Source organism: Mycteria americana, chromosome 3, assembly GCF_035582795.1.
Source record: "Mycteria americana isolate JAX WOST 10 ecotype Jacksonville Zoo and Gardens chromosome 3, USCA_MyAme_1.0, whole genome shotgun sequence".
In the NCBI taxonomy this organism is placed as follows: Eukaryota; Metazoa; Chordata; class Aves; order Ciconiiformes; family Ciconiidae; genus Mycteria; species Mycteria americana.
The window spans coordinates 57,195,035-57,210,295 of NC_134367.1; the positions used below are offsets into that span (position 1 = coordinate 57,195,035).

Sequence of the window (15,261 nt, forward strand, 5' to 3'; positions counted from 1 at the left end):
CTGTTTAAATACATCCTAAACTATTTTTCCTTGAGGAAAATAAGTAACATTTATATGAAACACTGGCACTACATACTACTCCTCTTCCTCATCTTTCAAATATTCATGGAAGTGATTTTGTTCATCCTGTTCTCAGTCTCTGGCTTAAGAAAAGTTTGCAGTTTGCCCATTTCTGTGCACGTAGGCCTATGCAAAATGAGCCCTTATATTCACTGATTGGAGGAAAACAAAGATTTGTCTTTCAAATGCTTCATGACAGCTCTGTTCAGGGGCAATCACCTGCCAAAAACCCAAATTCCCCTTGGCATCCGTTGTGCTGGAAGTGGCGAAGGATTTTTCATGTGAACATCTTTTCCAAATTCCTTCTCAGTCATTTGCACATAGGGTGCAAATACAGTCTGCGTATGGCAGAGGGAAGCTTTTGGCACAGGAGAGACAGGAACTGCACTCATTTATCAACCACAACATTCATCAACATTATTCAACTGTTGCATTTTTTACAAACAAATGGCAAACAAATAGCATGTGGATTCCTGCAATTTCTGAAAGACTTGGTAAAAAGCTCCCTCCTCATATCTTTCCTTTCAAATCTTTCAGATTTCTGTTGTTTGAAAAGCACAAACAATAGATCCTGCGAAAAAAATACACAGGCCAACTAGCAGTCTCCATAAATTGATCCCAAGAGTTCATGCTAACTTAAAGCCAGTGAACCTTGTTTGTATCTGTTTCAGGTTTGATCTGCTGAGCAAGATGTATTGCTAAATCCAAAAGGATACTAAGAATATCTGATTCTTCTGCAGAAAAGATGCCTGCAGAAAAGATTATCTGTACCTGTTGCTGGAGGCATGAAAGGCATGCAAGAACAGCAATGATGTCTGCTTCCTATTTCAGGCATTCAATTTTCTCAATGATTTTCAGTTAGCCTGAAGCAGCAGGACTTGTACGTGGCACAAAGTGGTGTTTTGTAATGAATCTCTAATCTGATCCTTCAAACAGCAAATTGGATGAGGAGCTTTCCCAATTTCATCATAAACTTCTATTCACTTGATTTGTATTTAAAATACTTAGAATTAATTAATGCTTACATATTCTTTAATGGAAGTAATTTAAATTTTTGCCAAAAGATACAAAAGTAGAAGGATTCTTTGCTAAAGTCAGATTTGGGAATCTGATGGAACGCCTTAGTAGTTGCCAATAAAATGAAAATCATGGGACTCTTCTACTGGATGGTTTATGCTTTTATCTTCTCTAAGCTAATAAGGAGAGGACATTATCATCTACTTAACTCTCAACTCAATGAAAAATAACCTCTGGATCAGACTCAGTCTATGGAGTCAAAGCACAAAATGGCATCTTACATAAACTAGCTAAATATTGTGAAAGATTTAGATGAAGAAATGAAGAGTTACTCCATGCCCAGAGTAAAATGCAAGTACATACTATTTTTACCTGTACTTTTCGGGGAAAAAAAATTCAGTACAATGATTCAATAACATTTACTACTTATCAGCTAATTGAACTTTTATAATACATCCACAGAGAGAATATACTTTCCCAAATATTTTATGTAGCCTAGAATTAAAGGAGGATAAATTAATGCTGATCTATTCCCACTGTCAGCACCGAGTGAGATATTTTTACGTTGCTTTCATTTGCAGAAATAAGGCAGATTCTTGGCCATAAAATTATATATAAGGATTATTCTTCAGATAGTATATTTGCAACAATCTCAACTCTGCTTGCAAATGGTTCCACAGAACCATGTATTTAACCATATGTTGTACATTGTCTATTAAATTTGCAAAACAGGACAATCCCACTAACTCTTCAGGCAATATGTTTTTACTCTCCCTTTATTCTGCTTTATTATTGCAATTGCATTTGATGCTGCAAAATGGCAGAACTGAATACTGAGATAAATGAAAGAGACAAACATCTTAGAGACTGAATTTCTTTGCAGATGCATGGTGACTCTGGACAGACTGTTAATAGCATATCATTTCTTCAGTATAGAGTATTAACCCACATGCAAAGAATTCTTCTTTTGGGTCTATCTAGAGGTGCTACTCAAAGGGAAAGCACTCACACTAGTATTTCTGGTAGACATGCCCTCTCCAACTGTTCTGTAGAACCACAATCAAGTGAAACTGCAGGAGCTGGTTGAGAGCCAAATCCTCAGAACAAACCAACCAGCTCCCTCTCAGCTGCTTGAATTCTACTTAATAATATAGCTCACGAGCTCATGTCAAACACACCAGCTGTTACAATCACACACAGATATTATTTAGCTCTCATTATCATCCTTTCCAACAGTTTATCAGCTTTAGCATCAGACTATAGTAGTCTGGAGGTAAGCAGGGATTTTTGTTTAATGTAACAAGCAATAAAGCATTTCTGTTCAGTTATTTCTAAAGTCAATGCATGAATGACAAAAACATATCAAATAAGTTTGCCATGGGACAAACCAATTTTGTTTGTTGTTTTGAAAAAATTCCTCAAACAAACTGCAAAAGGGAAACCACTAGAAGTGAAGAATGTGGTTATGTACAGGTCAGAGTTCTAAACTCATGTTTCTCAGACCAAAATCAGGGCTCTGGCTCCTGGTTTCACAGTAGGCTATAGTAGGCTTAGTTATGGCAGCTGCAGCAGGCTATCACCATAGCTGCTCTGTCCCCCTGCTGTGGATATTCACGCTGATGACAGACATCTGAAAGAGAAAGGTACCCACTGCTGAACTCCAGCAGACAGCAATTCACTGAATTAATGTAAATTGCCACTATTTTCACTTTACGTTAGCAGAGTAGCCTGAGGGTCTTTATTATGAGGCACAAAAATTGTTGGTGATGGCAGTTGATTGTGTGTCTGGTGTACAGGTGGCAGAGGCTCCACAAGGCTTCAGGTACTTAGAGCTGAGTAAGAGTTCCCAGTCGTGGTATGTATAGGTGGTATCAGTAACTCCAAAGCAGAGAAGGAAGAGAAGGAAAACCAAGAAGCAAAATTCGAATTAAGTGGAAGACTGGAAATCAGCATCTGTTACCATTCTTTGAAGTTTCCTCAGCATTATGTGTGGGGCCAGCTTGAGAGGCAGAGTTGCACAGAGCAGCTGAGCAAGTAGCACTGGGAGAAAGGAGACAGAAGTATTAGGAACAAGGAAGCTTTTGGAGTATAGGGAATCTATTTAACAGAGATGGGTTTCATCAACAGCGACAATATAATTGCACTGCAGGAACTTAAGAGACAGAAATAGAAGACTGAAGGGCAGTCTGCTTGGAACAGCAGAAGAACAGCCTACATCACAGGAAATCTTGGGAGTCAAGGTTATCTCCAGAACGTTAATCCACAGGGATTCTGTAGTACATTTTGATGCGGCTAGCACAGAAAGAGAACAGTGTTAGATCTACTAAAGGTGATGAAGAGACTGAAATACAAATGGAGATTAGAGACTGTGATCGTGGGAAACAGAGGCGATTTTAAATCCTTCTCTGTCCCTGAGTAGGCTGTTAAGTGCTGCATCAGAGCAGATATAAACCATGCTTTTATACAGTGTAATGACAGCTTCTTGCAGAAACTCAGAGTCTATAAGAGAAAAAGTAGCTCTTGACTTAGTTTGACATATTACTGTCTAACAGGGGCCACATGCTCCAATTCAATGTGCTGCTATAAGCAGAAGGTTCACTCTGATAATGTTTAAGTTTGGAAAGAGAATCAAGACCAGCTGAAATGACCTTGGAAAGGAACAGTCAAATGGGTAAAATGCTTGGAGGATAAGTGCTTGCAGGATAAAAGATGAGGTTCAGAGTCACAAGATTCTCAAATCAAAAGGCTCAGATGACTTCTACCTTCTTTTGGTGTGACTGTAAAGAAGGTAATTAAAAGTATATTAAGTCTAATTAAGGAATACAGAAACTGATAATGTCTGACAAGTTAAATGAAAAACTGTTAAGTCAGGCTCAAAGTAATTTTTGAAAAACAAGTTTTTAAAGTTTAAAAACAAAAAGAGAAACAGGAGGCCTTCTAGAGAGCCAGGAGGAACAATTAAGAGATGTATGTGTAAAAGAGCACAGTGCATGAAACAAAGCCATTGCAGAAAAGCTAAATTTGCCCCAGTGTTCAGTCCTGAAGAGCCTAGGCAGGTTCCCATCCAAGGAGATTCTTAAAAGGACAAGCCTAATGCACTGTCTCAATAGTGAGGCTGGACTAGACGACCTCCTGAGGTCCCTTCCAAGCTGAATGACTCAAAGATTCTATGAAATACGGAAGTTTAAAAAAAAATCATAAATCGATAAAAACGACACAAATCATCAAGATCATTTCAGAGCTCTAAAGGAACTAAAACATGACACCACTGAAGTACTGATGTATCACTTAAAGTGGCAGCAGATGGATGGTAGGTGGCAAACAGGACCCAAATCTGAATACAGGGCTGCAGAAAACCACAGGCAATTGCAGTCTTCTAGTTTCTACCAAACAGGGAATTCTACTGCTAGTCTGTGAAGATGCTTAAGGAGGAGTTAAGTGGCATTCACACAGAAGTTAAAGCTGATACAGTATGCCTGGAGTTTCAAACAGCATTAGGAATCAAGCTTCCAAGACATAAAAGCAAAAGTCCTCTTGTTAATTAGCGTCAAGTTAAGTGAAAGGAAGTGGGAGATAAAACATGCCATCAATTCTCACACTGGCAAGATAAGATCCCCAAGGCATCTATACTGGAACTTACATTCCTGATTTGCGGACATAGGCCAATACTTTTGTATAGGTGACAAACTTCATCCTCCTACTATTCAAGATTGCTAAATGATTAATTATATTTTTTGTATTTATGGAATTTAAATATTCTTTATGAAGGGAGACCTCTACAAGAGAGGGAGAGCCAGATAAAAATAGCTACAGCTAAATTCTGGAGAATGTCTTAGCACTATATGAAGTCAGCAATGTTTTGTGGTCAGCCTGGCAAAGGCAGCTCTAGATCAATAGCATCTGCATCATTATTTCACGCCTGCTCCTCATTAATAAGACAGCACTACCATCACTGATGGATGGTTGTTTTAAGTGGGCAATGATTAGGTCTGAAGTCAGACAGGAGGCCAAGATCATCAAGTGAGGTTGAAAAGTGGCACTAACTCCTATTCTAAATGCAGATATAAACTAATTAGGTGATATGTCATCACTTTTTTTTTTTTCTTTTTCTCTTTTTTACTTCTAATTAACAGTTGGTAGAGAGTAATAGACGAAACTCAGAAAGTCCAACATTTATCATCATGAAGAACACTTTGTTGTGATTTTTTTTTATTCTTTCATCCCGATCAGGATAAATTTGTGTTCCTTCAAACAGGATATACTGCCAGGGTGAAAAAAAAAAAAAAAAAATCTGTCACATTTGTGTTTCATGCCATGGAGAGAAATGGCAATATGAATATCATTATCAACTTTATATTGTCTTCCTCCAGTGAAGATAACTATCTTTAGTCCTAGAAAAGAGAAGGTTATATTATGCAGGAAGAACAGCTGCTGAATCCAAAATATTTTAACTCTGGGGCGGGGGGGAAAATACTCATCTTATTCAAAAAATCAAAAAGCTTCAAAGGAATCTGGGAACTTACCAGCTGGATCTGAAACTCACATGCTCCTTATTCACTTCAGAATATTTTAGATTTACTTTTTGCTACTCATACAAACAGCAATTATTAAAAGCTCCTTCTATTTCTGCTTATGCAATGTGTTCCCTGACTGTGGAACCAACCTGCTGTGATGGATGCACTCGACCTCTTAACCAAACTAGCAATAGTTTGGTACAGGCTCCAAAGGAGGTAAAGACCTGAGCCGCGGCCTGGCCAAGAACTCCTCTGGTTCTGATCTGTTCTCTGAGAACCCACAAAGAAGCTGAGTGAAACAGTGAGCATCGATGCATATGAGCTTGGAACACCGATCATGCAATTGACACATGAATAGCGGATGGCTTTTCCAAGACTCATTTATCAAGGAACAAAGAAAGTTGTGGGTACAAGGAGCCTCATGCATATCTTTCCTATTGCATGTAATTTGACTATGAGCCAGCCACTTTGCCTATAAATATGACAGCCTAAGTGAGCCTTCTTTGAGCTTTCCCTGCTAAGCAGCGTGGCTGCATGGCGGTGATCTCCCCTCGAGCTGGGACACCTCTCAAGGTTGCTCCTCAAGGCAGAGAGACCTTTTACCAATGGCAGATCTTTGGTAAGCGACCGATATCATGCATAACCTCGTAGTATGGTAACTTTGATTTTGTCTTGGTAACTTTGATTGCATGCTGAATTGATAAATTTTGCATATATAATCCCTTAGACATAAACCATTGCCCAAGTCTGAGACTAAGACTGGACCTAGCCGCACCTAAGCTCTGTCAGGAGTTCAGAAAGCAAGGGGGTCTACTCTGAACCTTGTGACTCAACAGGAGGGTCCTCCATACACTTTTGTATCCCTGGTCTCTCTGTGAATCATTCTAACTAGAGTGCAACCCAATCTTCCTGTGTATGTTTCTTCCATGTGGTAGTTAATAGAGTGAACCTTGCCATCAAACTTTTTTAAGTTGCAGTTTTACAACATCATATTAAAACCACTTTTGCTAATACCTTTGACAGCGATTTTTTAAGTGATCTAAATCACTCATTCGCAACACCTTCAAGTAAAACAGTCCCCTTATTACACAGCTTTAGCAGTACCTGCAAGGACCAGCTATCAGTAAACCAGAAGAGCTACTCAGATCAGTATTTAGGCTCGTATATTCTCTACAAGCAGTGCTGTACACTTACCATGACTTTCAGCACCAGTATCACAGTTATTCCCAACAGTGAAGATTACAGTGCTCAGCAATAATGTTTGTCATCTCCATGAATTCCAAGAAAGGTCTTAGCTGCTGTTAGAGGACAGTGTTGTCCTCCTCCAAAAGTTAACAAATTATCTCCTTATATGACTACATTTGGAAGTGTGCTTTAAGCAAGAGGGAAAAAAACCCCCAAACTATCTGGGTCTGCAGAACAGGGAATCTTGTTGCATGCAATACTCCTGACCGTTGGTATACCCGAATTTTACATCAGGCTAGTAAGTACCACAAAGCATTTGTAAAACAAATCTTTCTCTTACTAGACATCTTATTTTCTAGTACAAAACCAAAAAACATCACATACCAAGTTGCTTAGAAGAGGAATCACATGTCTGCTAATGAATTCAGGCTTAATTTAAACAAAACAATCAAGTAAATTTGCAAATAAATCTGTCCTGTTCCTATGGTTTAAACTTACCATATTACAAGCTCCTCCAGATGCTTTCATACAAACAAACAAAATCAATACTAGCAGTGCTTTAAAGGAGCCAGGCTTATTTTTAATAATCCCTTATAGCCACTGACTCATGGAAAATACCAAGGAAGCATTCACATGTAATATTACTATAAGGGACTTCAAAGAGAAAAAAAAAAAAGCAGTCCTTAAAAAGTTACTTACCTTGAAATCAAATTTTTTGGTATTTGTAGCTGTTTTACAAATGAAGTTTGATATTTGACTGGAATTCTTTCTAGCTTGGGTTTAAATAGCAATCATAAAATAAAAAAAAAAGTGACAAAGTATATGACACTGTTCTAGCACTTTTAGGCATTTCGTACTAATTCTGGTAAGGCAGAAATTCTAGGAAGTTTAATATAATGCATCTCATAGCTCTATTTGCAAGTAAGCACCACACAGAGTTACCAAGAGGCAAAGTATTCAATTCGTTCATTTTTAAAATTATTCACATTGGTGCCTTTATCTAAATGAATTATTATGTGAGCAGGATGTTTTAGGAACTACTCAGTATGACAGGATATTCTTTAATCATGATTAGTTAGACTTACAAATGATTATGGAACATACAATATGTTGCAGCTTTGGATCATTACCCATGGAAATGTAATTCAGAAGTACAAACAATAATTATTTCCGTCACTCTTTTTACTGAAACATAGCTTTCTTTAATTAAGATAGTGATAAGTGTGTACAGCAAATATAAGATTTTTAAATAGTTAATCTGATAAAGAATAAAATGAGCTTTTAACCGAGAGAGCTTAATACTGCAAACAGCCTGCATACAGGTTGTTCCACCTCCTTAGGAACGCCCACTAATATAATGGACTGAAGGATGATGAAAGATGTATTTCCTACGGTGGCAGCCAGCCTCTGGGGACCTCAGTCCTTTCCACACCTGTCAGCAGCACCAGTGGAGGACTGGCCCATGCAACACGGGAAACCTCACACTGCTGCACGGCTGCTCTGTCCTCAGAATGGCCACATCCCGCTCCTCCCATAGGCAGCAGCTGGCCATTGCTTCAGTGCCTTGGATTTAGGAGACAAATCGGGAAGTTTCCCCAAATCTGATAAAGGCAGAGCATGCTGAGCTGCGCTCTCTAAGGCACTGGGAGACAACTGTTAGTTTAGGAACATCATTCTGTCTTGGATAGCAGATGTCTATCGAAGAGTATGAAAACCAGTGGCAAGCATGGACAGTGTCTTTCCCAGCCTGCAAGAGCTCAGGACCGTCCTTAATCATACACATCATTTTTGTGTTTAGGGGCCCATTTTACTTTCATTAATGAGTCCGTTCATTTCTAGAACGGACATTAGCATCCAGTATCACTAATATTCCACTGCAAAGAGTTCCACTTAATTATGCATTGTGTGAAACACCTTCTTTTGTTTTAAATATTTCCTCATTTCGTTTGTACAACTGAGTTTTATTTGAACATCAGTGTTGCTATCGATCCAGTCCAAGAGGCGGTGGTAAAACTGCCTCTCTAAAGGTGACAGAATGGTTGAGAAGCAATGACTAGGTGTTATTTAGGAGGAACTATATGCACTGATTGAAAGTGAGCCTGCACATTAACAGACACAAGATATAAACCACCAACATATATATGAAATCAACAGCACTGATGACAAATGGTTCAGGCATTTCTTGGCAGACAACTGCCGCTTGATGTAAAGGCTCACATGCAGTCCTCTACCAGCTTGCTGTCTGCCAAGAAGCATCCTCTGCTTCTGTCGGAACCAGTTAATTAAAACGTAGCAATAGGTTATACTGGAAAAGTTCATTCCTGTTTGCAAGTAGTAGATCTGCAGGGAAAGATAAAACTACTTAATCGCAGAAGGAAGGTCTTTCAATTCTATTCATCCTTAGATATGCTTATTTCTGGTTGCTGAGTTCCTGTAGGAGGACAAGTGTATTCCTTCAGGAATTAGAGATGAAACATTAAGTAAAACAATATTTAGTAAAGATGAAAAAGCCAGCTACCAAGCACCTCTCAATTTTTTTCATTACTGTTAAGTGTGAACTTGAAATGGGTCTAAGTGAATTTTTTTCCCCAGAAAATTGTAAGACAGTTAAAATACAAAAAACTGTATATTCTAAAACATTAATGTCTTTTCAATGCTACCTACACCCAGGACAGGACCATGGGAAACAAATAGGTAACTCTACTACTTAAGACGTAAAGTGTCAGAGAAACATTGTCTCCTTATAAAAGCTTTGTCAGGTACATGACCCAATCATACCTGCTAAAACAGCTTTAACATAATGATAAATTTTAACAAAAACCAACACGCACACCACAGAATTTAAGTTAATTTAAAGTGACAGGTTCAAAACAGAGCTTTATCCAGTATTTGGGAAATTTCCATATGACAGAAAATTATACATCTTTATGGTTTTGTAGAGTTTCCACCAGTAATTGCTTTGGATTTAAAGAAATCCAATGATAAATTCAATTTACGGTTAAAGAGTATTAACTTGTGTTAATCCTACAATAAAATACTACTATAATCCAGAGACAGGAACAAGAATTTAAACTAGTAAGATTAAAGATTTTTCAAGTGTCAAGCTAAAAATTTAAAATATCACAGTACCTGTGACTTAGCATAGCCTTCTCTAACTATATTACAGAAATAATTGCATTAGTCAAAGCTCTTAGATAAAATTGCTTCTTCATCCTCTCCAGAAACTATGACAGGCAATAGAGATTAATGGGATATTAATGCTTTAAAGACATTCACGTTGTATAGGTTTACCAGTTATCCTTTCATTCTCAACATGTCTTTTCCATGTGAGTTGAAGCTTCGAGTTCAGCAAGGCCAACAGAAGTATAGTTTAGAGGAGTTAAAGAATATGCTCCAAATCAATTTGTGAAGCAGGTACCTGATACACCAAATTTACCACTACCATGGCACAGGAACTCTGTAATTAGACACTCCAGCACGAAGCCCAGTAAGAATGTACTGAGTATGGTTTGAACTCAGGAAAAAAAAAATTCATTTAACACTTTAAGACTTACACAAAGCAACAGTAGTAGAAGCAAGAAAAGCTATTGGACAGGTCTCTGCTGTACAAGCCATTTTCAAAGTTCTAAACAAGTTTAATTCTGATAAATAAAATTATTAAACTAGAACTTAACTGCTTATCTAGATGATGATATTTCAGATAAGCCATGTGAAAATATCTTACCTCTTCTCCTGAAAGATAGTAAGCTGAAAGTAATCCACCAACAAAACGGATGTTCACTTCAAATACCGAAATTTCAGCATTCTGTTGAAATAAACAAACATAGTTTTGTTCCCTGATACTTTTCTGTATGGTTTTGGTTGCTTGGGTGTTTTTTTTTTGTATATATACATGCATGTATTAAGCTACAACAGCTGTAAATGGCAAAACACAGAAGATGTAGGGAAAGCCAACATAAGCGAACTTCAGGCATTTTAAAGTATTTCCTGCTCTTCCTCACATCAACAACAAATCCTCTCCATTATCCTCATCCTGTTTAATTTTTCATCTCTTCCACCTAGACATTCTCTAAATCCACATATCTAAGTACCTCCCTGCAGATGATTCTGCGTTCACACACAAAATGTGCTCTCAGATACTCTGTCCTGTATTACCTCACCCCACACCATCGTTTCCCAGGCACCTTTTAAGAAGTGCTTGATCAGAATGTCATAGCAAGAATTTTCCTACCTCAAGTCTAAATGCAGGTTATTGTAAAATGAGAGGTAACATTAGAATGAGTCAATTACATGTTCATGATAAAAATGTAATCATGGTATGTATTCACTAGGAAGCAGATGATCTTTCCCTATTACAGTGACAGCCCTTCCCAAGCTGGCCTGGTCTTTACCAATGACAGAGATTGGGTTTGTTGTATTAAGCAGTATAAATACAGCATTACCTATTTCAAAACTCAAAGCACATTCTTCTCTGCCTTTTTAAATTCAACCTAAATGAAGAATCTGAGTCTCATTATCACCTTCTCTTGTTGTTTACCAAGTCAATTCCAATTTTACCCCAACACACAGCATCCAATCCATCCAAAAGGCATTCAGTTGAAAAGCTGATCTACTGAAGTTTCTTAATTTTCGCTTTTTTATGTAATACTACTTCTTATATTTTTGTATTTCTGTAGAAAAATGGTAGCTAGCAGTCAATCTTCTAAACTTTTCGGCATGTAAAGTGTTTGACTTTTGTGTGTTCTGGGTTGCTCTTGCTTCTGTTGAGTTGTTTTTCCATCTTCTATTTGCTGACATACACCGTAGCTATATTCAGTATAAATCAATGAATGCTGGAGCTGCGGGATTTCCTTCGAAAGGGCTTGCAGGCTTTTCTCACCCAGCTAGTTTTTGTACTTTTCCAGTTTAAACGTTCAGATGTCAGTTTATGTAGGAGGGAAGAAGTTGCTCCCTGTTTTCTATAGATTTTAAATTCTAGTAAACAGCCTTTGCAGAAGAAAACAGCACTAGGTTACTTATTAGAAATATTACCTCATGCTTTCCAGTTTGCAAGGCACTCTGATTAAGGAAAGGTATCTGGACACATTGCAAAAGAGTTGTTCGGAGTTTCATCAGTTGTAAAGGTACAGGCTTCAAAAAAACCACTCACTGACTTCCTACAATGCTTGTCCACTTACCCTCAGGCATTTAACTTTTCTCCTCTAAAATCTATTGTGCACCTCCCCCTCTAAAAATGGAGGGTATAATTTAATCCACAGAACTGCTCAGATTAATATATAATTCATATATAGTACATGTGTGTGCCTGTGTAGTTTTTTCATACACATGAGCACAATTCAAAGGGGCAAAGTAAAGCCATCACACACATCTGCCTATTGAAAACTCAGACCTGGCATCACGTGTTAAGACTGCAAACTGAAAAAGTTATCTTGCTGTCTTACACTGGTCAGAACATAAGATTTTTCCAAGTTTATTTTAAGTGTACTAAAGCTCTGCAGTTTCTCCTCACTTGCTGCTCCCCCAGTACTGGTCTACTCTTATTCTTTCTGACAGAAACTACAAAGGAAAAAAAAAAAAAAAAGCTTAATTTCTGTTTCCAAAATTAATCCGATATTTCTGCTTCCAAGTGTTCAGTCATTGTCTCACTGAATCCAAGAAGGAGAATGAAGTAACTGGAAACAGGTATTCACTTCAACTTTAACTAGTGCCATTTCTGTGCATTTCTTTTTATTATATCATGATATATGGTAAACCTGGGAAGATGGATATAAAACATTTAAATCCTCTAGAACATATAAATCCTCTAGAAATCTGAACTAACTAGACAATACAGCTGTTCACCTGCTAAGCAGGCTACTGATGTAAGAACTCTATATTAAATAAAGAAGTTGACCTTAACTAAATCCAATGCATAAAACAGCTTGTAGGGAACTGATCTGACTTAAGAAAGGCTGATCTGATCTGACTGAAGAAAGGATGATTAAAGGAGTGATAGGGGCAGCTTCTCTTCCCTAGAACTTGAGCTAGCTGAAACTCCTATAAATACTATTTTACTTGAGAACCTTCTTCAGAAGTTCAGGTTCTTTCTATTTCAATCCTGAGCTTCAGCACACGCCAAGAACGTTTCTTTGATGTGGAAAAGTTTAAGCTGTAAGGAGGTAGGTATTAGACAAGGAAATGAGTTAATCGGATATCCCAGACACTTGTGTTTCCTGTAAGGACTGAATTAAATTACTTTTTGATTTTGAATTGCTCGAAGTAAATTGAGTGATATGTTAGCTGAATATTTTGTCTCCAGAACCTTACATTTTGCCTTTCTGGATTTAATATGGCCACTTAACTCACAAACCATTGCTATCTTTCAAGGAACGCAATGGCCCTTTAAGAAAAGCTCAGTATGTATGCACTGACATCTGCTTCTGGAATTCAGTTATAGACAAAAAGACGACTTTGAAGTAATGTGAATAAAGATTTTACTGTCGAACCACAAAGATTAATTGAACTATAATCCTGAATGTTTGCTGAAGTGGTGATCTTTCACGACATTTCTTGAAGCTAAACATCGTTTTAATGTTATCAGATTTCCAATACTTCACTTGCATACATCTCTGAACCTTTATTCAAAATCCTCGTCTCTTACTAAAATCTTTATACAAGCCACTGAAGCGGACGCAATTGATGAAATGGACAAACATTTCACTAATGGTAGATTTGAAAGCTGTATGCTTAATACACAGTCATTCTTAAAGTCATTATACCGGGCTAGCAGTATTCTCAGAAAGCACAGGAATTATAGCAATTTGCAAAACAGTTAATGAAGTTTTATAATTTCATGTCAAAGAAACATTCATCTCTACGTGGAAAGTTTGTGTGAAGTAGTAGTAGTCTGTTAAAAAAAGTGAACTTATTCTAAAAGTAGCAGATTTCTGCTACACCAACTTTACCCTTCTTTCTGGTTTGATTTTTAAAACTTTTTGTATTACACATTTAAGATGCCACACCCTGATCATTACTCTCTTCATATTTTTAATCATCATCCACATACAGTTTGCAAATAAGTCTGTATGTTTCTACTCAGCAGTCAAATCCTAAGTAAGCAATGTTATTTTTTATTTTGCTCCATTTAACAGTGCCAAAACATACAGAAAAACCCTTTATCTGAACTTCCCAAAGTTTCTACTTCAGAAGCTGAAGAGGCCAGAATTATTTTACTTTATTTTTTATTTCAAGCTTAGCCTTTTCTTTCAAACCATCACTGTATCATTACACAGGAGGTCTGAGAGGTGGTTGAATTAATTCCTTTTTATCTAATGGAACTTCTGTAAGAAGTGACTGGACGTGCTTATTTTAAAATAACTATGATGTCCCTTTTGTAAGATCCCAAATATATAAGATGACTCTGACCAACTGGATAAATATAATCTCTAATTTTACAGTCTTTTCATTAGTACCCCAATTAGACTGCATGGCCACGTGCTGTGTACGACAATATCTGAAACACCTTTGTTAGTACACGCCTGTGCTAAGCTCCTGTTGTTCCTATGCAATATCATCTTGCTGTGGCTGCTAATTTTGGAGGCCTCCCTTTTATAAAGGATTCTGAAAGTATGTAGATGCTTGGGAAAGTGATACGTATTTTTGTTTTACTTCCAGGGCTTTTATGTTAATTGCAGTATATGAATAATTTGGTCTTTCATCTTACATTTGATCAATAATTTATCATTCACCATTTGATCTTATGATAAGTGAATAATAAATGGGATAGTCCAAGTACTATATGAATTCCAGGAAAATTGTGACTGCTGCTCACTGCACTTAGAGGAATAGAAAACCAAAAGCAATATATGTATCCATTACGTGGTGCAAGAGCAAAACTGTGACAACTTCTGGGATTTCATCTGGTTTTCTTGATTAGCTTCTAACGACAAAATCATTTTGACAAACAGATGTAGCATCCTTTACATTGCTGGCTAGACACATAACACCAAAGTGAACCTATTTACATATGGTGGAGACTGCTCTTTCTCAAACTCAGGCTATGCAAATAAGCAAGTCTCTACAATCAAAGGATGGAACAGCTGAGTGTTACCACATTTTGTCTTGACAAGGAGAAATGCTAAAATAAGGCTTTTTTAAGGAAGAGAAGAACCATAGCTCAGAAACACTCAAGAAGCTGCATAATGTGACAGGTTTAACTAGTAAACCTATTACACTAACTCATTTTTAAGAAAGGGAGGCTGACTATACCTCAGGAAGCCCCACCTTCAAAAAGCAACAAATATTACCCAACAGGAGGAAAAAAAAATAAAGTGCCAAGAGTTACATTAGCTAGTTTGTGTTATTCTGCATTTGTATTTTATTTGCAAACCTATGACAGGGCCAATCTGATCTCAGCTGCACCTCACCACTTCAATTCCCTCACCCTTCCATAAACCAGAGGATTAAGTCTACAACTGGTAAACTGCTGAAGCTTCAACCAGCAGTG

General features: G+C 37.4%; 1 protein-coding gene across 1 annotated transcript in view; it reads right to left on the reverse strand.

Moving 5' to 3' along the window:
* The window catches only part of MAN1A1 (mannosidase alpha class 1A member 1), a 156,442-nt gene that overhangs the window by 83,515 nt on the left and 57,666 nt on the right, over positions 1 to 15,261 (reverse strand). The window contains exon 4 of the mRNA XM_075498646.1: positions 10,501 to 10,581. Coding sequence (XP_075354761.1) covers positions 10,501 to 10,581 — 81 coding nt within the window. The remainder of the gene's footprint in view (positions 1 to 10,500; positions 10,582 to 15,261) is intronic.